The sequence below is a fragment of the Grammomys surdaster genome, unplaced genomic scaffold (genome assembly GCF_004785775.1).
Source record: "Grammomys surdaster isolate TR1022 unplaced genomic scaffold, NIH_TR_1.0 187, whole genome shotgun sequence".
Classification (NCBI taxonomy): Eukaryota; Metazoa; Chordata; class Mammalia; order Rodentia; family Muridae; genus Grammomys; species Grammomys surdaster.
In genome coordinates, this window is record NW_021604632.1 from 5,157,706 (window position 1) to 5,184,585 (window position 26,880).

At 42.0% G+C, this 26,880-nt stretch overlaps 1 protein-coding gene across 1 annotated transcript in view; it reads right to left on the bottom strand.

Annotated features, from left to right (window-relative positions):
- The window catches only part of Hydin (HYDIN axonemal central pair apparatus protein), a 342,846-nt gene that overhangs the window by 45,415 nt on the left and 270,551 nt on the right, over positions 1-26,880 (bottom strand). The window contains exons 51-57 of the mRNA XM_028768759.1: positions 15,126-15,324; positions 13,435-13,534; positions 11,275-11,374; positions 9,644-9,812; positions 7,737-7,972; positions 4,114-4,231; positions 1,165-1,369 (exon numbers count right to left, since the gene is read on the bottom strand). Coding sequence (XP_028624592.1) covers positions 1,165-1,369; positions 4,114-4,231; positions 7,737-7,972; positions 9,644-9,812; positions 11,275-11,374; positions 13,435-13,534; positions 15,126-15,324 — 1,127 coding nt within the window. The remainder of the gene's footprint in view (positions 1-1,164; positions 1,370-4,113; positions 4,232-7,736; positions 7,973-9,643; positions 9,813-11,274; positions 11,375-13,434; positions 13,535-15,125; positions 15,325-26,880) is intronic.

A 26,880-nucleotide genomic window follows, 5' to 3' on the forward strand; every position in this document is an offset into this window, starting at 1 on the left:
CTATCTATCTATCTATCTATCTATCTATCTATCTATCTATCTATCTACCTATGAATGAGAGACAGAGAGACAGAGAGACAGAGAGATAGAGTGTATTCTTTTTTTTCCAGCACTCTAGACATTCTTTTGTTTATTCTCTAGTCAAAAAGACATAAGCAGTATTTTTAGAATGGAAGTTATACCAGAGAACAGACTCAGTGAGACTTGTATCCACATCAAGAACAAGCAGCACTGCTAAAGGACTTGGGGTCTTGGGCAATTTGATTTCTCTATGTGCCTTACTCTCTATGTCTTTAACATGGGAGAGTGTGTATTCTATGTGGAGTTCATAGGACAACTTGCAGGAGTCTATTTTTTCCTACCATGTGGATTCTGTGGATTGTACTCAGGTCATTAGGTTTGGTGGCAAGAACCCTTACCTTCTGAATTATCTTGCCAGTGCAAGATATTTGGGTTTGGAAAAAGAAGAATCACAAGGCTAGGGATACAACTCAATGATCCAGTACTTACCTAGCGTACAGAAGGCCTTGGGTTTTATTCCTTGCATTGAAAATACAAACAAACAATGATAATCAAAAGCAAGCATCACGGAGGACCAATAGGGAAGTCCACACACCAGCATATAAATGAGAGATGGGACAAAATCTGCTGGCTTCCTCTTTTATACTATCTCTTCTGGTTGATCCATCTCTATCAGCCTTTTCCTTCCATTGGCAAAGAATGGTGAGAACCAAGAGAGAGGAGGGAGTTGGCTTGTAATGGTTTGAAACTCCAGGGAGCTTAGAGCCATAGCTTTGCCTGAGCTCTTGTTAGGTTAAATAATCAGTGTGCTCTGTGACTACGCTGTCCATAGGAAGTGGCCTGAGCAGGAGCAGACTCGATGTTCCTCAGGCCCGGGCCACATCCCATGCCAGCTCATTCCTCAGGCACGACTGCTCAATGGGAAATCTAGGAACAGACCCAGGAAGGCTAAGCATTTGGAAAAACAATTCTCTCCTACATGTGCTAAGGTTTTCAGGACAGATATGGCTGAAGACCCTAGAAGAGGCTCTAAGTTTCCAGATGAGGTGGCCCTTCCGTGTCTGCTGGAAATCTTGAGAGGGATTTTTCTGCAGAGGGAGGGGCTGGAAAATGAAGGGTGTTGGCCAATCCAAGTTGAAGTACCTGGCAGACATGCTTCAGCAAGCAGAGTGTAAGGAATGCCGGCAGGATTTTCTCTAGGGTCTCGGTCAGAGATATCGATGGCCAGAAACTCTTCACACCTCCCCACAGGGTCAGCCACACACTCAACAGTGATGATCTGCTGTCCTCCCGAAGGGACGGAGCCAAATCCCGGGTATACGGTGAACATGCCATGGGTGAAGCGGGCCTGCAAGGACAAAGGTGGGGAGGGAAGGGAAGGGTAGAAGGAAGCAAAGTGGCTAACAGAGTGAGAGACTTTCCAAAGCAGCTGAGAGATAATAAAGTGGGGAAACGGTGGTGCCTCTCTCTATTGGTGGCATCTCTCTCCTCTTTGCCTGGAGGCAGAGGCCTAGGATGCTCATGGTGGATGGGTTTTAAGGATGTCCTTATCTGAGTATTCCTTATGACCAGACATGATGGAACCAAGGGCTCAAGGACACAGATAATGTCTATACTTATCCAGATGGGGGAATCTCAAAGCAGCTGGGGTGGGGTGGGGTACAGAATGGAATAGTGGTTGAGATGGGGAGGTTGAGTGAGACATTGTAGGTTTGAATGATAATGACCACCCCTAGGCTCATATATTTGAGTGGATGTGTGGTCCTTAGTTGGTAGAACTGTTTGGGGAAAGGATTAGGAGGTGCAACCTTGTTGGAAGAGCTGTGTTACTGGGGGGTGGGGAAGGATAGACCTTATGGTTTCAAAAGCCCACATCAAGTCTGGTCTCACACTCTGCCTCCGACCTGTGGGTCAGGAAATAAGCTCTCAACTACTCCTCTAGTGCCATGCCTGCCTGTCTGCCACCACACTTCCTGCTATGATGGTCACGAACTAACCTTTTGGAACTGTAAGCAAACCCCCCTCAGCCACATTAAATGTTTTATTCTATAAGCTGACTTGGTCACGGTGTCTCTTCTCACCAATAGAATAGCAACAGATGATCTGGGGTTTGAATTCAATCCCCAAAGTGTACTGTTTGGCCTTGGAAAACTGATTTCTCCGAGTCTTGGTTTGTGTACCTATAAATGTTCCTTGCACGATGGATTGTTGGAGGGTTAAATGAGAGGATTGTCATGAGGCATGTACTGTAGCATGCAGTCAGACTGACAGGATCCCCCAGGGCACATACTGTATATAGCATGTAGTGCAGAATTAGTGCTAAAATGAAAAGAATGTCATTATAAGAGACATTCTCGCATGTCCCTGCAGATACTTGCTCTTCTTCCCTCCACTCATGTAGTTCTCAAGACAACTGTACCATATATGTAGACACAATGTTCTGTGAGAGAGAAAGATTGTCTTGGATAGCCCCATTTCTGTCCTTACATTTCTATATGTTCTGTAGTGCTTTAGCTCAGAGACTCAAGTTTCTTCTGGTGTCTAAAACCCAGAGAAGGATGAATTTGGGGATTGCAGTGGGAGGTGGGAATGCACATGTGAGATTTTGCTGCCTTGGGCAGCTTCTGGGGTCTTAGAGGATGGGACCCAGATGCATTGGCCATTGCTTCTTTGCTGCGTGAGTGATGTTTTGCATGCCATGGGCTGAGAGTGTTGAGTCTCACTGGACCCATACTTTGGCAGCTAGATCTCCTGCTAGATCTAGGAACCTCAGCAGGAGCTGGTGAAGGGGCTAGACTACTCCTGCCAGGTGTGTTGACTGTGTGATGTTGGGAAGATGCTTATAATCCTTCCCTGGGACTGACAATCAGTACACAGCACACCCCTCAGAGGGAATAACCTCAGAGCACCACCACACAGGTAGCATATTCTCCTGGCTCCTAGGCTCATTTGTATTCTTGATCAGCTTCACAAAGTCACACGATGGCATGTGACCTGACTTCTGATGCCTCTGTTGTACATTCTTGGAATCTAGCACAACATTCTTGGAATGGAGCTGGGTACAACTTTCAGTGAAATTCTGCTGTTCTTGTCCTTGGAGATGCAGTATTATTACTTAACCCCACTCTCACCCCCTCCAAATCTCTTTTGATGTCTTCCATAGAACTACTGCATCAGGGCATGATTTAGCCTGCATGAAAGCTTCTAGGGACTTAACCGGGTTGCTACCTACTGAAAATCTGCCATGTGCTGGGAGTGATACCTGAGCCCTGGAGATTCCCAGATAAGTCATCTGGACAGAGAAGGCTTTTTCTCTAGGCATCTGTTTCCTCTAAACAAATGAGTATTGATTTAAAAAAATATGTGAATAATTAAGGCAGTAGTGACTCAGTGAAGGTTTTAAAGCAGGAGAGGACACCCAAATGAAAGCTTTTCATACCTCAGCTGAAAAAGTAAGGATTTTGATATAATTCAACATCTCAGCCACAGAAAAGTCAGGTTCTGGGGCTGGAGAGATGGCTTGGTGGTTAGGGTCATGGACTACTCTAGTGAAGGACCTGAGTTTGGCTCTCAGAATCCACGTCAGGTAGCTCACAACTGCCTTATGGTGGTCTGAATGAAAAGGGCCATGATAGGCTCATAAGGAGTGGCATTATTGGAGATGTGGCCTTTTTGGAGAACATGTGCCACTGGAGGTGGGCTTTGAGGTCTCAGAAGCTCAAGGCATGCCTAGTGGATGTCTTCCTGCTGCCCGCAGATCCGTATGTAGAACTCTCGGCTCCTTCTCTAGCACTGATGTCTTCCTGGATGCTGCTATGCTTCCTACCGTGATGATAATGGACCACACCTCTGAAACTATAGGCCAGCCAATTAAATGTTTTCCTTTATAAGAGTTGCTGTGGTTGGTCATCATGTCTCTTCACAGAGGTTAAACCCTAACTAAGATATGCCTGTAACTGTAATCCCATGGCACTTGATGCTGTCTCTGGTTTCATCAGTACCTGAACTCATGTGCACAGATCCAGAATATATACAAAATTAAAAAAAAAGAACATATAGAAGAGAAGTGTTTGCTTTGTTTCTGTGACTTACCTGGTTTGCTATGTTCACATCTTTCTGGACTGTGTCAGAGAACTTGGTCGGTTTAGTAGCTCCGGGCTTGTAGAAGCTATCACTTTCTCGGGTTCTTCCGTGCCTCAGGTGGCTGGCTCTGATCGGAGAAGCAAGCATATAGCCTCAGGTTTTGATGAGGACATGAGCCACTACCTGCCTGCTTGAGGTCCTTTCATTTAGGATGTGGGGGACAGGAGAGGGCTTTCCTTTGTCTAGGAAGGGATCAGGGTGGCATTGTAACCTTGAACTCATGGAATAATTATTAAGAAAGTGACATGGGTAATCATACTTGGGGAGTACAAATCATAAGGATTTAAAAAATTACTTCATGCAAAGTCCATGTGTTAAGGCTTGGTCCCCAGGATGGCACCACTGGGAGGTTCTTAGTTCACTGATATTCCCTTCAAGGGGATCATAAGACCCCAGCCTACTCCTTTCCTTTTTGCTTCCTCGTCTGAGAGGAATAGTTTTTCTCTGCTGTATGCACTGATCATAAAGTAATACCTTGCTTCAGAGCCAACTGAAGTCATGGTCTGGACTTCCAGAAGTAGGAGCCCAAACAACCTACTTTTCCTTTTTCCTTGTGAATTTATTATCTGATTTCTTTTGTCAAAGTGATAGAAAGCTGACTAACAACAGCAATGATTACAACAAAACACACACACAAACACACACGCACACTTTTACCTAGGACTAGAGAGATGGCTCAGTGGTTAAGAGCACTGGCTGCTCTTCCAGAGGACCCTGGGTTCAATTCCTAGCACCCACATGGCAGCTCACAAATTGTCTGTAACTCCAGTTCCAGGGTCTCTGAGATATTTACACAGGCAAAACACCAATGCACATTAAATAAATAAATCTTAAAATATAAAGTCTTCTAGCTGCCTTTATTTTATGCATTAAGTGATTTTTTTTTGTCTTCATTACTTATACTTGTGGCCATGGTATGTATAAGGGCTAGTGTAAACAGTAGCTAGATATAGGTTGTGGAAATTTACTTCACTTGAAACCAATGTACCCAATTGTTAGCTTTCCAGAGACTATTGTACCTAAAGTGTGCGTCTGTATTTGAGGCACATCAAAAGTATTTGGAAACCATATGCATTCATTCACTTGTCTGATGACCAGGACACATCTGAGGTTCAACACCCTTGGGTGCTTTGCATGAATCAGTGCAATCTAATGTGAAAAATCATTCAGTAAATAAATAAATAATTAAAAAAAAAACTTCATGGGCTGGAGAGATGACTCAGTGGTTAAGAGCAGTGACTGCTCCGCCAGAGGTCCTGAGTTCAATTCCCAGCAACCACATGGTGGCTCACAACCATCTGTAATGGGATCTGATGCACTCTTCTAGTGTGTGTCTGAAGATAGCTGCAGTGTGCTCATATAAATAAAAAAATAAATCTTAAAAAATAAAAAAATAAAAACCTTTATGTGTACTAATGCTTTGCTTACATGTATGTATGTGTGCAGTGTGTGTGCCTGGTGCCCATGGAAGTCAGAAGGAGTTTTGGAACTGGAAATGAAGTTAAATATACTGAACCTGTCTCTGTAAGAGCAGTCAGTGCTCTAACCACTGAGTTATCTCTCTCTCCAGCCCCCAGATGACAATGACTTAAAATACAAAGTAAAATAACCAGAAGCATCACTAGGTCACTATGAAAGAAATTGTGAAGAGGTTGAAATGAAATTTGGAAGAAAGAAATTTTAGGCAGTTTAATCCCAAATTTCTTAATGAGTTCAAATTTTGCTAGTGAAGACCAAAGGGTGGGTGCTTTGGTCCTTCTTAGAAGAAGTAACAAAATACTCAAGGGAGCAAATATGGAGACAAAGTGTGGGACAGAAACTGAAGGAGGGGTCATCTCGAGACTGTTCCACCTGGTTATCCATCCCATGTGTAGTCACCAAAGGCAGACGCTGATGTGGATGTCAGGAGGTGCATGCTGACAGGAGCCTGACATAGCTGTCTCCTGAGAGGCTGTTCCGGATCCTGACATATACAGAGGCAGATGCTCACAGTTAACCGTTGAACTGACCATGGGGTTCCCAATGGAGGAGTTAGAGAGAAGACTGAAGGAGCTGAAGGGGTTTGCAGCCCCATAGGGAGAGCAATAATATCAATCAACCAGAGCTCCCAGGGTCTAAATCACCAGCCTGGAAGCACATAGGAAGGGACCTATGGCTCCAGCTGTATATGTATGGGAGGATGGCCTTGTTGGGCATAGGTGGGAGAAGAGGCCCTTTGTCCCGTGAAGGCTGGATGCCCCAGTGTGGGGGAATTTGAGGGTGGGGAGGTGGGAGTGGGTGGGTGAGGGCACATCCTCATAGAAGAAGGAGGGGGGGATGGGATGGGGGTTTCTGGGTGGGAAAGGAATGGGGAAAAGGGATAACATCTGAAATGTAAATAAAATATCCAAAAAAAGAGAGAAAAATTAGAGCTGAAGAAAAAAAATACAAAACTGTAATAAGTAATATAAGGAGTAGGTCTGTTTTAAAATGCCTAGAAAGTAAAAAATCATGGTAGACACATCTTAGGACAGGAGTGCTCAAAAGATCAGTCAAAGTTTGGCCTCCTGATGAGATATGTCCTTTGAAGAAGACAGGATTGCCATTGTAACTACTGAGGCAGCCATGGTGACCAGGTGACCAGGTGACCAGGCAGGAGTGGTGCTTGCTAGGCTGATGGCATCACTCTGCTTTCTCTTGCCTGCATCTCCAGGGTGCCCTTTGCCACCCCCGATAGTGAAGCATGGCTTAAACCTTCTCTTGAGTTGGTTTTCTTCAGTAATCAGCCCTGAGTACTCAGAAGGATGATAGAGAGGGCAATGACTTACCAGAAACGCCAGGCCAGACAGAATCCCAAATCTTCCCATGGAAGGCTTTACCTCTTCCTCTCTCCCTCCCAGTTTATTTTCTTCCTATTCTCATTCTCTCTCTCTCCCTCTTTCTCTCTCTCTCTCTTTCTATGTATCTATTTAAATGTATTTCTATCTATGTATCTATATATCTATATATCTATCATCTATAGGTTATCTATGTATGTATGAATCTACCATCTATGTATACATGTATGTATATCTATCTCTACCTATCTATGTATCTATCTATGTATCTACATATTTATGTATGTATCTATTATCTATCTATTTATCATTTATCTATCTATCTATCTATCTATCTATCTATCTATCTATCCATCCATCCATTTATTTTTGAGAAAGAGTCTCAAATAGCCAACGCTGGCCTAGAACTTGCTAGGAGGCCGAGGATGACACAATTCCTTGTTCTTCTGTCTCCATTTTTCTGAGTACTGGTATTACAGGTATGCACCACTGCACCCACCCAGAAGACTTTACATTTGGCTCAGTCAAAATCTAGCTCGTGTTTGATGGCAGCTAGAAAATGCCTGAAATCTGATCAGAAAATATACTTCAGAACCAACCCCCTACTGGTGATTTCCCATTTAATCTTTCACAAGACAATTCTAAAACTGAGGGTCTGCTTCATTCATGCAAGAGTATTGGGTAGATTTAGTTAGGTAAAGTATATCACAGCTCTTTGTTGAATACAAAGCACCAAGTCAAAAGAACTTGTCTTACATCTTCTTTTGAAGAATTGGACTCTCCCCTGTCAGCCTGTAGAGGGCGTATTTGAAGTCAATTATGCCTTGGTTTTCTATGGTGAAGGTGATGCTTTTCCTGGTACCGCAGATCAAAGCCCCAAAATTGATGATGGAGGAGGGGCTGATGGTGAATTTGGAGTACACTGCATTCACAGAAAACTTAATTGGGATGCTGGCAATGATCTCACCTTCTGGGAGAGTTGGCTCAATAATCTAGAAAGGGAAGGTTTGAGAAGATGTTAGTCAGGGGTACAGCCATAGAATTCCCATAAGTGCCTTCCTGTCTGCTTTCCTGACCGATACCCTCCTCTGGGATGTGTTTGACCTTTGACCCATAGGTCACGTGCAGCCAAGGAGAGTTACAAGTTTGCCCCAACAAAAAATTATAAGCTTACTTGAAACATGAAATAAAATAAAAACCTTTTAAATTTATCCTTTGAGAATGACCTATGAGCCTACAATTCAACCACATTCTCGTACTGCTTCCTCCTCCAAGTCTTCCCCAGCCTCCATGCTCACTTCCGCTTCTCAACTTCGTGTTCTCTCTTCATTTTAAAAAACCTTTTGGTTTCAATCAATGCTCTCCACATACCGGTGGTTGTGGGGCTATCCACTGGAGCACAGTCAACCTACTAGAAGTCAAACCTTAAAGAAAACTGACGCTCTCTCCCTTAGCATCCGTCAAGTGTCCGTGGGTCTTAGGTTAGGGGTGGAGCTTGCGTGCCCCTCCCTGCTCCCTATTGAATGCTGATTGGTTTGATTTTGTGCAGGTGGCCACAGCGAGGTCTCAGAGGAAGAAACACGGATGCCTAAGAAATAGTTTTCAAAGTGTTCAAGAACACTTTAGCTCCCAGAGAAATGCAAATCAAGAGTACTTTGAGATTGTGTCTTACCGTAGCCAGAATGGCTAAGACTGAGAAAACAAAACAAAACACAAGACAAAACCAAAACCCCCCAAAACAAGTGAAGGTAAACTCAGGTGGAAATGTGGGCAGGGAGGAGCCCTCGTTGATGTTGGTGGGAGTGAACACTGGTGTAGCCATTATGGAAATGAGTGTGGAGGTTCCTCAAAAAGCTGGAAATAGATGTAACATATGATCCAGGTGTACCATGCGAGGCCACGTGCTCAGTGGACTCTCTATCTACTACAGAGATACAAGCTCATCCACGTTCACTGCTGCTCTAGTCACAATAGCTGGGAAGCAGGACAGCCTATATGTCCTTCAACTGAAGAACGGATGAGGAAAACATGGTACGTAACACACAATGGTATTTTATGCTGCTACGAAGAAAAGTGAAAGCTGGAGAGAATCACACTGAGTAAGTCAGCGTAGGTCCAGAAGGACAAGCGCCACGTGTTCTTGCTATGGGTATTTTTTGCGATTTTATTTTGTAGCTATTCTAGGTTCTTGAGTATGAGCTTTATAGAGGACAGCGTCATGTTGCGTTGTCAAAGGTTGGACATCTATACACTGTCTTCTTGCCTGTTTCCATGATGGAGAGGAAGAGAGTCTTTATTCCTCTCTCCATCTCACTGAGTAAATAAGAACAGCGAAGGGCGCCAACACAGAGATTATTTTCCACTAGCCACATGTCGGCATGTAGCAACCATGTCTACTGCTTTTTGCTCCACTTGGCTTTTTACTTGATGGTGGAACACAGATCCCTCGGTTTTTACATGCCCCCAAACCTTGGGGGGGGCAATTTCTCCTTTTTCTATTTCTGGTGATTCTACACATCTCTGTCCTGACCTACCTGTGCTGGTTAGCTGGGACTGAACTCTGGTGTAGTGTCTTTGGTTGTCACCATAGCTATCCCCCCATGCCCCCATCCTTTTTCTCCATCAGGAGGCCATGGAGTCAGCAGTCCTCTGAGCTCTCTCACCTGGCAGCGCAGGATGGGCTGGTTCTCGATCTTCACTTCCTTTCTTGCTCGGAAGTACACCTGGACAGTTGTAGGTTTATCTATGGAGGCCAGCGTCCCCCTTTTGGGTTGGACTGTGATCATGGAACTTAAGTTTGTTGGCAAAACCCCTAAGGAGTCCACAGTGAAGCTACAAGCCAAGGATAAAGAGTCAATTTAAACAATTATTCAGGGAATCCATGAAGTCGGAGAGGACAGGTTGATCTGTTGAGGGTCTGCCTGACTCTGACCCTTTGTAATTAGCATACCAAGCAAAATTCACTATGCTTGTTTTTTCTGTGTATGTATGTGCATGCATGTGTGTGTGTGTGTGTGTGTATATATATATATATATATTTGTGTATAGCTATGGAGGATAAGAACCAGGGGTCATTCCTGAATTATTATCCATGTTTTTTTTTGTTTGTTTCTTTTTTGATATGGCCTTTTAAATTTACTACATAGCCAGGGAGTACTCTGAACCTCTGGTCCTTTTGCCTCTACCTGCTGAGGTATGTGCTACTACAAGATGCTGGAGATCAAACTCAAGGCTTTGTGTATGCCAGGCAAGCACTTTACCAACTGAGCTACATTCCTAGACTTTTATTTATTTGTTTGTTTTGTATGCGTATAGTATATGTGCATGCGGATATGCACAGATGTGTACTTGAGCACTTGAGGCTGGAGGTCAATGTTAGGTGTCTTCCTTGATTGCTCTCCACCTTTTCAGACGGGGTCTACTAGTGAAACCAGTGCTTACCAAGTAGGCTAGCCTGGCTGGCCAGAGAGCTTTGGAAATTCACCTCCTGTGCCAGGGTTATGGATGCTTGGATTTTTAATGTGGGTGCTGGGGACCTAAACTCAGGTCCTCACACCAACACAGCAGGCACTTTACTCATGGTACCTGCTTCTGGTTTCCTCCTAAAAAAATTTCCCAGACATCATCTTGTAGGGGGTGGTTCTGATGCTTTTATCAAGAATCTGCAGTGAATGCTGAAGGTCCTGTTCCCCAATTGGTTCTTGATCGATCAATAAAGATGCTAGAGGCTAAAGAGCTGGAAGGAATAGTTGGAACTTCCAGTCCCTACCTCCACACCCCACCCTAGGCAGGCTAGCAGATGCAAGGGAGAGGAAAGATTTTGACATGCTTCAGAGGAAGAAAGAGCTATCAGCCATGTGAGGTCTCTGGTGGAGTGGCCTCTGCTACTTCCCTGACTGGGCCTGGGTTAGAAGGCGGGAGATTAGAGACCACCTAAAGCTGAGGCCAGATTTAGGGTGCTGAGCTGGGAGTGAGAAGAAGGGTGCAGTAGCCAAGGAAGGCTTAGAAGAGCCTGGCCATTGAGCTAAAACATATAAAAATAAGTGTGTGTGTGTGTGTCTTTCATCTGCAGATCCAAGGAAACCTGGGTGGGGTAGTCTGCCTGGAGCTTAAAGTAGGGAAACAAAAAATATATGTTTCATCTTCTTCATGAATGAATGGGGATAGCACACATGCGTGCAGTATACATACATACATACATACATACATACACACACACACGCACACACACACACACGCACACACACACACACATGCACATGCACATGCATCCACCCCATGGGATTCAGGTTACCTGTATATGATCTCGTATTTTCCACGGTTCTTCAGTTGAAGGGGCTGCTTCACCTCCTCCATGACCCTCAAAGTCCCAAAGTCTAGACCTCCTTCAGTTCCTGCAGAGGCCAGGCCTTGGGGTAGAGGTGAGTGGGTAAGGGCACCACAATAGGCTCTCTGAAGTTTACAAGGCAAATGATTCCACAGTGATGACTTTAGGGAACTTCTTTTCTGGAAACTCTTTTGACTAAGCCTCAGCAGATGAACAAAAGCCTCCCAGTACATCCCAACATCTCCCTCGAGATTCCACCCCAAGGGACTACTGCTTCATGACTATTGTTAGCTAAATTCTCTAGGATACTTATTTATTTATATTTGTTATTATTATTTATGATCATTATTACTATTTCTAATTATGTGTATATACGTGTGTCTTCACATGTGTGTATATACAAGTGAGTGCAGAGGCCAGAGGAGTTGCGATCTCTCTGGAGCTAGAATGACAGGCAGTTGTAAGAGACCCAATGTGGGTAATGAGAATCAAACAAACTTGGATCCTCTGGACAACCAATGTGTGTGTGTGTGCATGTGTGTGTGTGTTTTGTTTAGGGTTTCTCTGTGTATTCCAGACTGGCCTGGAACTCATTTTATAGATCAGGCTGGCCTCCAACTCACAGAGCTCTGTCTGCCTGTGCCTCCTGAGTGCTGGTATTAAAGGCATGCTCCATCACTGCCTGGCCGTGGGTGGGTTCTTAACTGAGGAACTATCTCTCCAGCTCTCTAAGATCTTTTAAAAATGTTCTATTTATTTATATTTCACACGTGTCTGCACACTATATACAGAGGTCATAAATGGCACTGGATCCCCTGGGATTGGAGTTACAGAGAGCTGTGAGCTTCCAGGTGGGAGCTGGGAACCGAACCCTGGGTCCTCTAAAAGGTTAGTAAGTATCATTAAGTAATTGCTAAGCCAGATTAGTAAAACTTTCATAGATACAATCTTAGTTGTCACTAAGATACAGCTATTCTGTGGTAACCAAAACCACAACAACATTATTCTACTTTCAGTAGTTACTTTTCATCACAATGCTGAAGTTAGGATCTCTGTATGTTAAGACAATGACATCTGACTAACATGTAGCTCTAATAATCTTGCTGAGGAAGAGACCTATCAGGGAGAGGAGGTGTCCTGGAGAATCAGATGCTCAGGGGAGATACCCAATTCACGTGTTATGGCAGTGCGCTAGATAGAATGTCTCAGGACACACATTCTAATCGCTGGGACCTGTGAATACATGACAAAAGGGACTTAAGGTATTGGATGGACTTGAGACCGGTGATCAGCTGCCATTAAATATGAAGGCTGACATGGATTATCCTGGAGGCTCAGTGTAACCACAAGGGTCCTTATAAAAGTAGAAGGGGACAGCAGAAGTGGGGGAATTAGGGAGAGGGCAGCATGAGAAGGACCTGGTGGGATGTTGCTGGTTTCCAAGATTTAGGAATGGGACACAGACCAAGAAATGTGAATGGTCTCTTAGAGGGTGCAAAGCATTTTGGGAAGAATGCTTCTGTGTCAGCATTTTGATATCCATCTAGTGAGATCCAGTAAAATCTGCTTTGAACTGAGCTCAGGGCTATAATATATTTTAGAGTTTTTCTTTTTCTCTAATTCCCTCCTTCCCTCTCTCCCTTCCTCTCCTTCCCTCCCTTCTTCTCTTCCCCCTCTTATCCTTCCCTCCCTCCCTCTCTCCCTCCCTCCCTCTCTCTCTCTCTCTTTCATAGTGTTTTTCATTAGGTAACCCAGGCTGACTTTGAACTCAAGAACCTCAGCCTCTTTACTGCAGTTAGTATTAGGTCAGGAGGTTTGTGGCAATCTGTTACAATAGTGATAGAAAACTAACGTAGGCAGGAAGAGAAGTCTTGACTGTCAGTTTCTCAGAGAGGAACCCTGAAGGTTCTATCCTGATGACAACCTCTTGTTATTCTCCACTGAGGAGACTATAGTTTGTGGTGATGCTACCCACATCACTCTGGGCTTGCATTCCTATTACCGACGTTGTTCCCTCCCTATCAACCCCACTACCATATGAACCACACACTAGGGTCTCTCCACGCAGAGCTCTAGCACACAAACAGACACAATATAAAAACAACCCCTTTCCAGGGTTCAACACACCTTTGGGGAAGGTGATGTCCAAAGCGATATCATACGATTCTGCAAAGATCAAGATGTTTTCGATCTGAACGACACCAACAAGATTCTCTGCATCTAAAACCTGCCGGGGAAAGTTCTTCAGTGAAAGCCCAGAGCCACAAAGTGTCTGGAGTCTGAAATATGGAACACGCAGTGGGGTCTGGGCAGCAGAGACGGCAGGGGAATGTTTCAGAGAACTTTACTGTCACATTTTTCTAATCTTACATTTTCAGTCACCTTACTCCACTTGTTTTATAAATCGGAACTACTCTATTCTTCGTGACTTGAGTTGAAGAAAAAGGGCCAAGTTTTTTTTCCTTCTTTTTTAAAGTAAAATACATGTTTGGTGTTTCTATTTTGGAAGGTCACAGTCTTTTTGATGAGTGATCATGATGACCTTCAGGCCTGTGGTCTCTAGTAGTTCACTGAGCCTGTTGCTCTCCTTTGTTGGAGATCCTTCTTCACTGCTCTAAGCAGTCACTGAGCTGGTGCCGGCTGGCAGACCAGGCTAATTCTATCTAGTTCACTGTTGACTTTGGATGCAAACCAGGAGCTGATTAAAGGGTCCATTAGTCAGGGCAAGAGCTTCAGGGACAATCCAGCACTCTGGCATCTAGGTGGAGACCTCTGCCGTCTTGTTGAAGACTCCAGTTGAAAAACAAAGCCACCTGTTTGCATTCCATGTGCTTTGAGGTGCCAGGGGAAATTTATAGCTGTCACTAAACTTAAGATTTAAAAAAAAATGTGTATGCAGGTTGGTCTGTGCAGGTAAACGCAGATGCTTAGGGAGGCCAGAGAGGGCGCCAGGTCCCCGGAGCTGGAGTTACAGGCTATTATGAACCATCCAACATCGGAGTTAGGGATTGAACTCTGTCCTGCAGTAAGAGCAGTAAGTGTTCCTAACCACCAAGTATCTCCTCAGCCCCCAAATCAAGTATTAATTCAGAATTTCTATCTCTTCTTTTAACAGGCATTTGCCAATATAGTTGGATCTGTGGATGGAGAACTGGTGAGTACAGAGGACTTCTTGTGTCCTTCTGAACTAGTACAGGGGAAAACAGGAGGAAAGCCTTTGGAGGGTAAAGACAAAGGTAGGAAAGATGCAGGTACGAGCCAAGGTACACACTCAGGCCCCAGAAACTAGGAACAATGAGGAAAGATTCTTTCCTGGAGCCTTCAGAGAGAGTACAGTCATATTATCTTGATTTTAGCTTTCTAGTCTGAAGAATTATGAGAGAGGAAAGGTCTGTTGTTTTGAGTCACCCAGTCTGAGGTGATTTTGTCATAGTGGCCTAAGAAACTAGTACAGATGGTGACTGAATCTGGAAAGATCCTGCTTAACAGAGTTCCCATACCAAATGGAAAATGGCTCCATTAGTAAATGAAATGACAGGAGAAAGGAGTGGGGCTCTCAAGAAGACACTGAATGGTTACTGTCTTAGGAAGAAATCAGCTTGGAGTCATGCTGCTTTTGTTGAGCTTAAGTTTTGTGTATAGTAAGATATCATGAGCTGGAGTAGGAAACCGATCAGATGAGGGATTTAATAAAGAGATGTCTGTCTGTCTGTCTGTCTGTCTGTCTGTCTGTCTGTCTGTCTCCCTCTTTGTGTGTGTGTGTGTGGCCTGTGCATGCGTATTTTGATAATCAAGTCTACGGGGATGGTACATCTCACCTCAATCCGAATGGCCTTCTTGATGTTGACAGGTTTGGAGGGCTGGAACTGCACTTGCAGCCCAAACTCTCCCTTGGGTAGCATGGTGCCCTGCATCATGGACACAGAGAAGTCCTCCCCTAGGTGTTCCAAGCTGGAGATCCGCCAGGCCACGGGAAGAGACGTGACATTTCGGAGAACTACTGTCTTGGTTTCTTTTCTGCAGAAACCAAAAGAAATTTGATCAAGTTCAAAGAATTTTTCAAATGTCGGTTTTCTCTGTTTTTTTTTCACCAAAATTTATATAATATGGAGAAGAATCAATAACTTTTATCTTAGTTTTTCGAGACTGACTCTCTTCATGTAGCCTGCGACTTGCTATGCAGACCAGGCTGGCCTTGAACTCACAGAGATCAGCCTGCCTCTGCCTCTGCAGGGTGTGTACTATTACTCTTGACCCCATAATTTCTCTTTTGAGGGTGGTCATGTAAAAACTTCCCTTCACTCTCCTTCTCTTGTCTTATTTAAGCTGCTTAGCTTGTGAGTGGTGGGCAGATTTCCATGACTTTAATTTTTTTCCCCATGACCAAGCTATGTCAAATGATCTCTAACACCATTTAAGAAAAGTTGTAAGAATTCCTCTTTATCCACGTGACTTCGCCTTCCTTGTAGCCTCATAATCTCTCCTCCTCATCATTTCCCAAAGCCATTCAAAATGAAATTGCAGATAATTACACACTGCTAACGTTTGAATCACTCGGTACACGTTTTCTAAGAATGAGAACGCCCACCACACCAGGGTTTTCGCTGTCATAAAGACTAATATTTGGTCTGCAGCCCATGTTCAACCTCTGCCTTTGTTCTATTGCTACTCAGCCTCTCTTTACTTTTCCAGGTCAAGGAACCAACCCACAACTGTGTATTGCATGTAATTGTCATGCCTTTTTGGAAAAAGTTTTCTACCCTTCTTTAGGTTTCTTGGCTTTGATGTTTTGAAGAGCTAGTTAATCTGTTAGCTCTTGCTTAGGTTGGATGGTCTGATGCTTTTTCATGTTTAGATCTTTTGGAGTTGCAAGCTGTGTCCTTTTCACTGTATTGGCTCAGGAGATCCCTTTAATGCTATTTGTTCTGATTTTGGTGATGCTATGTTCGATGACTCAGTTAAGGTAAGGCTCACCTGGTCTTTCCATCTGGTATGTGCATTCTTTTTTCCATTTTAGTTAATACTTTCTCAGGAGATGCTTTGAGAATATACCCTGTTTTTTATTTTATTTTATTTTATTTTATTTTATTTTATTTTATTTTATTTTATTTTATTTTATTTTATTTTATGGATATTGGGCCTTACATTTTCCCAGACTGTTGTCGAGTTCACTATTTAGTTGAGGATGACCTTGGATTCCTAATCCTTCCATCTCTACCTGTCAATTACACAGGGCTACAGGCTGTATCACCACAACTGGATCAATGCCCTATTCTTAGTCAAACAGTCAGATGCTAGTTTTAGCACCCCAAAATCATCTCCTAACACCATCAATCTTTCTATGTTTAGTTGGTATTCTGTTATCAAAAACAGAATTTCCTTCTTTCATGTGTTTATTTATACACTTATGCCAGTGGAATTGAATTACGTTTCTTATTAAATACATCGGTGGTTCCCAGCCTGGGAATCGTGACCCCCCTTTGTGGTAGAACAATCCTTTCACAAGGGTCACCTAAGACCATTGGGAAACACAGATACTTATGATTCATAACAGTAGCAAAATTAGTTATGAAGTAGTGATGAAAATAATTTTATGGTTGGGGGTTACCATAACATGAAGAATTGTATTTAAGGGTCACAGCATAAGGAAGGTTGAGAACTACTATTATAGATAATTACATTATGTTTATTGCATTATTTTACTTTGACTTTCAAACTGTCTCAGATTTGGCTGGTGGGAGGTTGGTTCTTATGTCCTTTTACACGCACACAGTTCTTTAAGTTCTTTATGGTACAACAGAAAAAAGTTTCCAGCTCATCTGGAGCGTTCTTCCTCTAGTTTGCCTGCTTCAGGAACAGAGAAATCCTTTCACCAAGGATCCTTGCCATTTATCAGAAAATGATATTTAGACACCAAGATCTGGAATGGAGTCCTCACTGCTCCTGACATACCACTGTTTCCAAGCCCTCCTAGACGGCAAAGCTAGGATGAGTGCATGTTTCTATACTTGTCTGTATACGAACCCAGGAGTTTATACTGATACCTCCAATTTCCTAACTCCAATTTAACACACTTACAAAGGTGTGTGTGTGTATGTGTGTGTGTATGGGTGCATATATGCAATAGTACACTTGTCATGGTCATAGGACAACTTGTGAGAGTCTGTTCTCTTTTTCTACCACGTGGGACCTTGGGATCAAACTCAGATTGTTAGGTTTGGTGATTAGTGCCTTTATGTGTTGAGCTATCTTACAGGCCCACTGGATACCCTGTAAATCTCCTTTTCTCCAACAGTGAGAAATCTGTCTGGAATTTAATTATGCCACGGTTAGAAAATATACTCTAGATGAGTTCATTAGGTCGAAATCTAATGAGCTTTGCTTTATGATTTAGTGCTGTATGTTTTTATGTGTGCTTGAAATAAAGATGCATTTTATAGTTGATAGGCACCCAGACAACTTTAAAGAGGATACGTGAAGGAAGATTTAATCTGAAGAGAAGGATAAACACACTCAAGACATCACATGAAATAAATGAACAACGCCAGGCCAGCCAATCAAAAGAAGTCTTGAGGAAACAACAAAGTTAAAAAACCCAGGAAGGAATACACATAGCTCAACAATAACTCTTAATAGTAATTGTTCAATTTCCCAATAAAGACATGCAGATTAGATTAGAAAATGGTATCCATCTCTTTGCTGTTTCCAAGAAACACACCTCATAATGAAAAAGAGACAGTACCTGAGAATTAAAAATAGAAAAAAGGTATTTCAAGGAAATGAAACAGAAACATGCAGGCATCGCTATTCTAATATCTGACAAAAGAGACTTTAAATCAAAGAAAAGGAAGATAACTTTATGCTCATTAAAGGTAAAAATCCACCAAGAGGGTATTACAATTTCAAATATAATATCCATCAAACACAAGCACACCCAACTTCACAAAAGACCTAAAGCCACAGATTATTTGAGCAACATAAAGACTCCCTGTGTTTGTCTTGTTATTTTTTTGTCTTACTGATTTTCTTATTCTTTGTTTCAATTTTTGTTTTTCTTTACTGTTTTTTTTTTAAGAGAGGCAGAAGGAGAAAGAAACAGAAAGCATGAAGTTGGGTGGGTAGAGAGGTGGGGATGGTCTGGGAGGAGCTGGGGGAGGGAAAAGAATATGATCAAAATATTTTGTATGAATTAAAAAAATAAAAATAAATATACAGATTAGCTCTAACATGGTGACCGTGGGTGACTTCAATACCCACCTTCACTGATAGGTTGTCTGAACCCAAAATAACAGAAACATCAGGGCTAAATGACATCATAAATCAAAAAGACCTAATGAACATCTACAGAACAAACATTCTACCAAATCACTAAAAATTACACATCTTCTCAGATGCCCATGGAGCTGCCTCCAAAACTGACCACACATTAGGATGCAAAGCAAGTCTCAACGAATAAAGGACAGCTGAGATAACATTCTGCATTGTAACTGGATATAATGGAATTAAGCTGTGGAAACTTCCACTGCTGTGGAATCAATAACAGTGGGAACTACAGAAAGTATACAAACTCATGGAAGCTAAACAACATACCACCAAATGACAATTGGGTCAAGAAAGAAATCAAGAAGAAAACTATTATATCCTAGAATTGACTGAAAATAAAATCGTATCAATGAAGGTGGTCTCCAGAGAAAAGTTTGCAGCACTAAGTGTCTGCCTAAGAAGTCAAGAGGTCTTAAATGAATAGTGAACAACAACCAACACAGTAGCTGGGAAGAGAAGGTAAAAGTCAGAGACAGACTCTCCCTTCATTTCCATATCCTCGCCCACAATTCCTGCGGAGGCCTAGTGCTTTACTAGAAGCCACACTGTACCTAGATCCCTAGGTGGGAGCCTGCCCACAGCCCATCAATGCTCCTTAGAGCCTGTCCAAATCCCCCAGAGGTCCCCCTTCTCCTCACTTCCATATCCTATTCTACAACTCTGGCAGAAGCCCACTGCTCTACCAAAGGCTACACTGGTACCTGGAACCTCAGGTAAGACCCTGCCAACAGCCCATCAATGTTCCTTAGAGTCTGTCCGATTTCCCCAATAGCACAACCTCCCCTTGGCTCCAGAGCCTGGCCCACATCTCCAGCGGGAGCCCACTGCTCTACTGAAGGATATACTGGTACCAAGAACCCCAGAAACCATGCCCACTACTAGAACCCCAGAGTCCCAGAAGCAACACTAGTACCCAAAGCCCCAGAGATCATGCAGGACACCAAAACCCTAGCAGAGATATCCTACTAAACCTGAGAACTCACTGGTCACTAGAACCATAGGCCACTCTGTCCAGAAGACCAGAAAGGAAATGGGAACCAAAGGGGAAAACCATTCACACAACAAAGATAAACTCGGAAATTGGCACTTAAGTCTGTAATTACCCCAAATCCAGATTCTTAGAGGCCAGTGTAAGAACATGATCAATGTAGTACCACCAGAGCCCAGCTATCCTATTACAGCAAGCCCTGGATAGGCCAACACAGATGAAGCATAAGAAAACCCAGTTTTATGAAGATGATAGAGACCCTTAAAGAGGGAATGAATAAATCACTTAAAGAAGTCCAGGAATATACAAACAATGGGAGGAATCAAATCAATCCCTTAAGGAAAGCCGAGAGAGCCAAGAAAAACCAAACACACCAGTGAAGGAAATGAATCAAACTGTTCAAGACCTGAAAATGGAAATAGAAGCAATAAGGAAAATTCAAACTGAGGGACTCCTAGAGATGGAAAACCTAAGTAAGTGAACAGGACCTATAGACACAGGCATCACCAATAGAATACAGAGACAGAAGACTCTCAGGCATTGAAGATATGATAGAAGAAATTAATACATAAGTTAAAGAAAATGTTAAATCTAAAAAGTTCCTGATACTAAACATCCAGGAAATCTGGAACACTATGAAAAGACCAAATCTAACAATAACAGAAACAGAAGAAGGAGAAGAATTTCTAGATCAAAAACCCAGAAGATATTTTTTAACAAGATTGTAGAAGAAAATTTTCCTAACCTTAAGCAGGACATGCCTACAAAGGTACAAGAAGCTTACAGAACACCAAAAATATTGGACCAGAAAAGAAAGTCCCCTTGCCTAAACATAAAGACATTGAACATACAGAACAAAGAAAGCATATTAAAAGCTATAAGGGGGGAAAAAGACAAGTAACATAAAGGCAGGCCTACTAGAATAATATCTGACTTCTCAATGGAGATTCTAAAAACCAGAAGATCCTGGAATGATGTGCTACAGACTTTAAGAGACCACAGATGCCAGCCCATACTACTATACCCAGCAAAACGTTCAATCACCATAGATGGAGAAAACAAGATATTCCATGACAAAGCAAATTCAAATAGTATCTATCCACAAATCCAGCCCTACAGAAGGTGCTAGAAGGAAAACCCCACCCCAAGGAGGCTTAACTACACGCATGAAAATACAGGAAACAAGTATTTCACACCAGTAAAAACAAAGTGGACCTTGAGCACACACCCCATCAAAATAACAGGAATTAACAATCACTGATCATTAATATTTCTTAATATCAATGACCTCAATTACCCAATGAAAAGACACAGGCTAAGAGAGTGGATGCAAAACCAGGATCCATCATTCTGCCTGCACACAAGAAACACACCTCAACATCACACATGGACATTACCTCAGAATAAAGGGTTGGAAAAAGTTTTTTTTTTTCAAGCAAATGGACCTAAGAAGTAAGCTAGTGTATTCATTCTAATATCTAACAAAACAGACCAAACTTTATCAAAAGAGGCAAGGAAGGATATTTCATACTCAGCAAAGGAAAAAGTCACCAGGATAACGTCTCAATTCTGAACATCTATGCCCCAAACACAAGGGCATTCACATTTGTAAAAGAAACATTACTAAAGCTTAAACCACACATCAAACCCCACACATTAATAGTGAGAAACTTCAATACCCCACTCTTACTAATGAACAGGTCATCCAGACAGAAGCTAAACAGAGAAATAACAGAGCTAACAAAATTATGACTCAAATGGACCCAACAGATATCTATACAACATTTCACCCCAATACAAAAGAGAATATTCATACTTTCCTCTTGGCACCTCAAAGAACTTTCTCCAAAACTGACCACATATTTAGCCAGAAAGCAAGTCTCAACAGATACAAGAAAATTAAAATAACCCCCTGCATCCTAGCAGACCACTTTGGATTAAAGCTGGATTTCACCGACAATAGAAACAACAGAAAGCCTACACACTCATGGAAACTGAACAGCTCTCTACTGAGTGACTAATGGATCAGAGCAGAGATGAAGACAGAAATGGAAGACTTCCTACATTTAATGAAACTGATTGCTCAGCATACTCAATCTTATGGGACACAACGAAAGCAGGGCTAGGAGGAAAGTTCACAGCACTAAGTGCCTCCATCAAAAATTAACAGAGACCTCATACTAGCAACTTAGCACTCTTAGAGGTTCTAGAACAAAAGGCAGACACACCCAAGAGGAATAGACAGCTGGAAACAATCAAACGGAGGTCTGAAACACCCAAGAGGAATAGACAGCTGGAAACAATCAAACTGAGGTCTGAAATCAATAAAATAGAAGCAAACAGAACAATACAAAGAGTCACTGGAACAAATTAAGAAAATCAACAAGTTAGAAAAACCCTTATGCGAACTAACTAAAAGGCAGAGAGACCATCCAAATGAACACAATTAGAAAAGGAGGACATAACAACATAGCAACACACGCAAAGAATCATTGAGTCATACAAAAAATCTTGTACTTCACAAAATTGGAAGATCTAAAAGAAATGGAAATTTTCTTGATATATACTACTTACCAAAGTTAAATCAAGATCAGATAAACAATTTGAATAGACCTATAACCCCTAAGAAAATAGAAACAGTCATTAAAAGTCTCCCAACCCAACTAACTAACTAACTAACTAACTAAATAAATAAATAAATAAATAAAAGTCAAGGACCAGGGAATTTTAGTGCAGAATTATACCAGACTTTCAAAAAAGAGCTAATAACAATACTTCTCAAATTATTCTACAAAAATAGAAACAGAAGGAATATTATCAGGTTCATTTTATGTGGCCACACAAAGACTCAACGAAAAAAGAGAATTACACACCAATTTCTGTTGTGAACATTGATGCAAAATACTCAATAATTCTTGCAAACTGAATCCAAGAACACATCAAGAAGAACATCCACCATGATAAAGTAGGCCCCATCCCAGATGCAGGAAAAGTTCAACATACAAAAATCTGTCAGTGTAATCTACCATACAAACAAACTGTGACAAAGAAACCTCACGTGACCATCTCATTAGATTATAAAACAGCCTTTGACAAAACCCAACACCCTTTCATGATAAAAGTATTGGAGAGATCAGAGATACAAGAGACATATGTAAATATAATAAAGGCAATATTCAGCAAGACGATAGTCAACACCAAATTAAGTGGAGAGAAACTCAAAGTAATTCTACTGAAATCAGGAACAGGACAAGGTCGTCCACTCTCTCCATTGTATATTCGTTATATTACTTGAAGTTCTAGCGGGAGCAATAGGGCAACCAAAGGAAATCAAGGGGATGCAAACTGGAAAGGGAGGAGTCAAGGTATCACTATTTGCAGATGCAGACACACATAAGCAACCCCAAAAATTCTACAGCTGATAAACGCTTTCAGTGAAGTGACTAGATACAAGATTAACTAAAAAAAATCAGTAGCCCTCTTATATATGATAAATTGGCCAAGAAAGAAATCAGGGTAATAACACCCTTCAAAATAGCCACAAATAATATAAATATAGTAAAAATAATATAAATATAAATATTGTGGTATAACTTTTCTTACTCCACATCCTTGCCAGCATGAGCTGTCACTTGTGTTCTTGATCTTAGCCATTCTGACAGGTGTAAGATGAAAACTCAAGAATCATTTTGATTTGCACTTTCTTGAGGGCTAAGGATTTTGAATATTTAAGTGTTTCTCTGCCATTTAGAGTCCTCTGTTGAGAATTCTCTGTTTAGATCTGTACTCCACTATAAATTGTATTACTAGGCTTATTGATATCTAGTTTCTTGAGTTCTTTATATATTTTGGATATTAGCCCTCATTGGATGTGGAGTTGGTAAAAATATTTTCCTATTCCACAGGCAACCATTTTTTTCCCTATTGACAGTGTCCTTTGCCTTACAGAAGCTTTTCAGTTTCATAAGGTCCTGTTTATTGTCAGCCTCAGTGTCTGTGCTTTTGCTGTTCTGTTCAGGAAGCTGTCTTCTGTGCCAATGCATTCAAAGCTATCTCCTATTTTCTCTTCTATCAGGTTTAGTGTGTCTTGTTTTATGTTGAGGTCTTTGATCCACTTGGATTTGTGTTTTATGAAGAGTGATAGTTATGGATCTATTTGCACTCTTTTTACATGCCAGCATGTTGGGGGAAACTCAGCGTCATTTTGATTTGCATTTTCCTGATGGCAAACTTGTACAACCACTTTGAAATCAGTATGGTGGTTTCTCAGGAAATTGGGAATTGACATATTTCAAGATCCAGCTATACCACTCTTGGGCATATACTCAAAGGACACTCTATCCTATCACAAGGACACTTGCTCAACTATGTTCACAGCAGCTTTATTTATAATAGCTAGAAATAGGAAACACCCTAGATGTGACTCTACTGAAGAATGAATAAAGAAAAGTTACACAATGGAGCATGATTCATCTGTTAAAAAAGTAACATCATGAAATTTGCAGGCAAATGGATGGAACTAGAAAAAAAAAATCTTCCTGAGTCAGGTAATCCAGACCCAGAAAGACAAACATGGTATGTACTCACTTATAAGTGGATACTAGCTGTTAGATAAAAGATAAGGTTGCAGTCCACAGACCCAGAGAGGCTAAGTAACAAGGAGGGCTCAAGTAGGGATTCATGATATGGGTGGACTGGGGGTGGTGTGGGTGGGAACAGAAAGGATCGAGTTGGGGGAGGATAGAGGGAGAAAGTACTGGGAGATACAACTGGAAATGGGGGGTATCTCAGGAATGAGCTAGAAACCTAGTGCAGTTGAAACTCCAAGGAATCTATGAAGGTGACCCTAGCTAAGACTCTAAGTAATGAGAAATATAGAGTCTGAACCAGCTACCTCCTGTAACCTGGTAAGACTTCCAGTGGAGGGATTGGGACACCAACCCAGCCACAAAACCTTAGACCTATCATTTGTCCTGCCTGCGAGATGTGCTAGGATAAGTGTGGTGCAGAAATTGTGGGAATGGCTAACCAATGTCTGGTTCAGCCTGAGACCCATGTCAAGAAAGGAAGACAAGTCTTTATATGGGGGGCAGGAACCAGAGGCTGAATAGCCCAGAGTTCTATGATAGAACCAATCATGACTGGCAAAAGAAATGTCAATGGGATGATTCCTAATGATATTCTTCTATTTTTGTAGACAGGATCCTAGCATTATCGTCATCAGAGATGCTTCATTCAGCAACTGATGGAAACAGATGCAGAGACTCACAGCCAGACATTAGGTGGAACTTAGGGAATCCTGTGGAAGAGGGAGAGGAAGGATTGTAGGAACCGGGAGGAGGGGTGTCAAGGATACCACAAGAAAATCCACAGAATCAACTAAGAACTCACATCTGCCACTGTTAACTGGACAACACCTCTTGGCTGGCTAAGTCATACTCCTTGGAAGAGAATCTAATACATTTATTCCGCCAAGCTGACATAGCAAACTGTCTCTTACGTTCTTATCCTTATTCCCACAAATGAGTGTATCTCTCAGTCATCATCAGAGAAGATTGTTTTTGCAGCAGATAGCAATTAATACAGGATCCCACAATTGGTCAACATGTAGAGAATAAGAAACTGTAGACAGCTCAGCTATAAAAGTGACATCTATGCCACACTGTTCCCTACAAGACTGAGGGTTAATCTGAGAAGAGGGAGTAGAAAGATTATAAGAACAAGAAGTAGTGGGTATCTGTAGTGATGTATCAGTACAATATTTCTGGATATAACAGTGTTATTGCACACATGAACGTACAGATGCTGTGACTACATGGACGAGAACTGCACAAGATTAAGCCAGTCAAAATCCTGGCACGGACAGGGGAGGGAACCTACAAAGTTCCACCCTTAGCTAGGAACCTCTTGGCAACTGATGGGTACTGGGAAAGATAAATGTAGTGAGAATTTTGGAATTTTGGTTCCTTTAAGAAACACAGGAGTGTTATAAGAAAATGTTTCGTTTTAATCCCAGGTGTGGGGATCTGGGGCTGCTTCACAGCCGCTGACTATGATTTGCCTCATGCTCTAGCAGAGGTGTGATTTTGCCAGCTGCAGATAGTTTCTGCGATTGATTGTGTGACATTTGGAATTCTGGGGACTATATCACTTCTTTTAATGGCTTTTAGTCATGCTACTGTGAGGAATGGGTTAAAGATCCTGAAGTCTTGTGACCTACTTTCTACCAATTCTGGAGACAATTCTGAGGGACCAATCAGGGCAGGTTACTTGGTCTAATCTTCCTGTAAACCTGATGTTAGTCAGATACAACAGACTAGTGATATTTACTAAGACAATAACCCTCATGTTTGGAATGTTGTCAATGTCCTAATTTAGGATTCTTTACATAAATAAACTTAGATCCTGAATAGATGGCAATGGATTACCTGGAGGTAGGTGAGCACTCAACATGCAAAATTATGTATGTTTTCAAACCATTTTTTTTCCCTGTTGACTGACTGAAGTTATCAAAAACATAAGTTAAAAAAACACTTTCTTAGAGGCTTAGGTTTTGTTTAGTTAGTTTGTTTGTTTATGGGTTTTTTGTTTTGTTTTTTCAAGACAAACTATTTGTTTCTCTGTGTAGTCCTGACTGTCCTTTCCTAGAACTCTCTCAGAAGATCAGGCTAGCCCCAGATCTGCCTTTCTCTTCCTCCTGAGTGCTGGGATTAAAGGTGTGTGCCACCACTGGCCCGCTGAGGCTGGGTTATTAATTTGGGCCCGGAAGTATATAAGATCAATGTGATCAGGAAGTGAGAGGTTGCAATAGATGCTCCAGACACCTTTCTTCCTCTGTGTTTTGATTGTCTATGTCTTTGAAATAACTAGCTGTTCTAGTCTGCTTTCCATTTTTGTGATAAACACTGTAACCAGAAGGAGAAATGGTTTACATAATTTTATAACTCCAAGGTTATAATCCATCCCTGAGAGAAGTCAGGGCAGGAAGTCAAGGCGGGAAGAACTGAAGCAGCAGAGACTGTGGAAGGATGCTGTGTACTCATGTGCTCTTCGTGGCTTGCTCAGGCTTTTTTTTTTTTCTTAGAGAACCCAGGAGCACCCTGGGTGGCCCCACCCACAGTGAGCTTCACCCTTCCACATCAACCATCAATCAAGAAAATGCCCTGCAGACTTGTCTATAGGTCAGTGACATAGATGCATTTTCTCAGTTGAGATTCCCTCTTCCCAAATGACCCTAGCATGTATCAAAACAACAAAAGGCT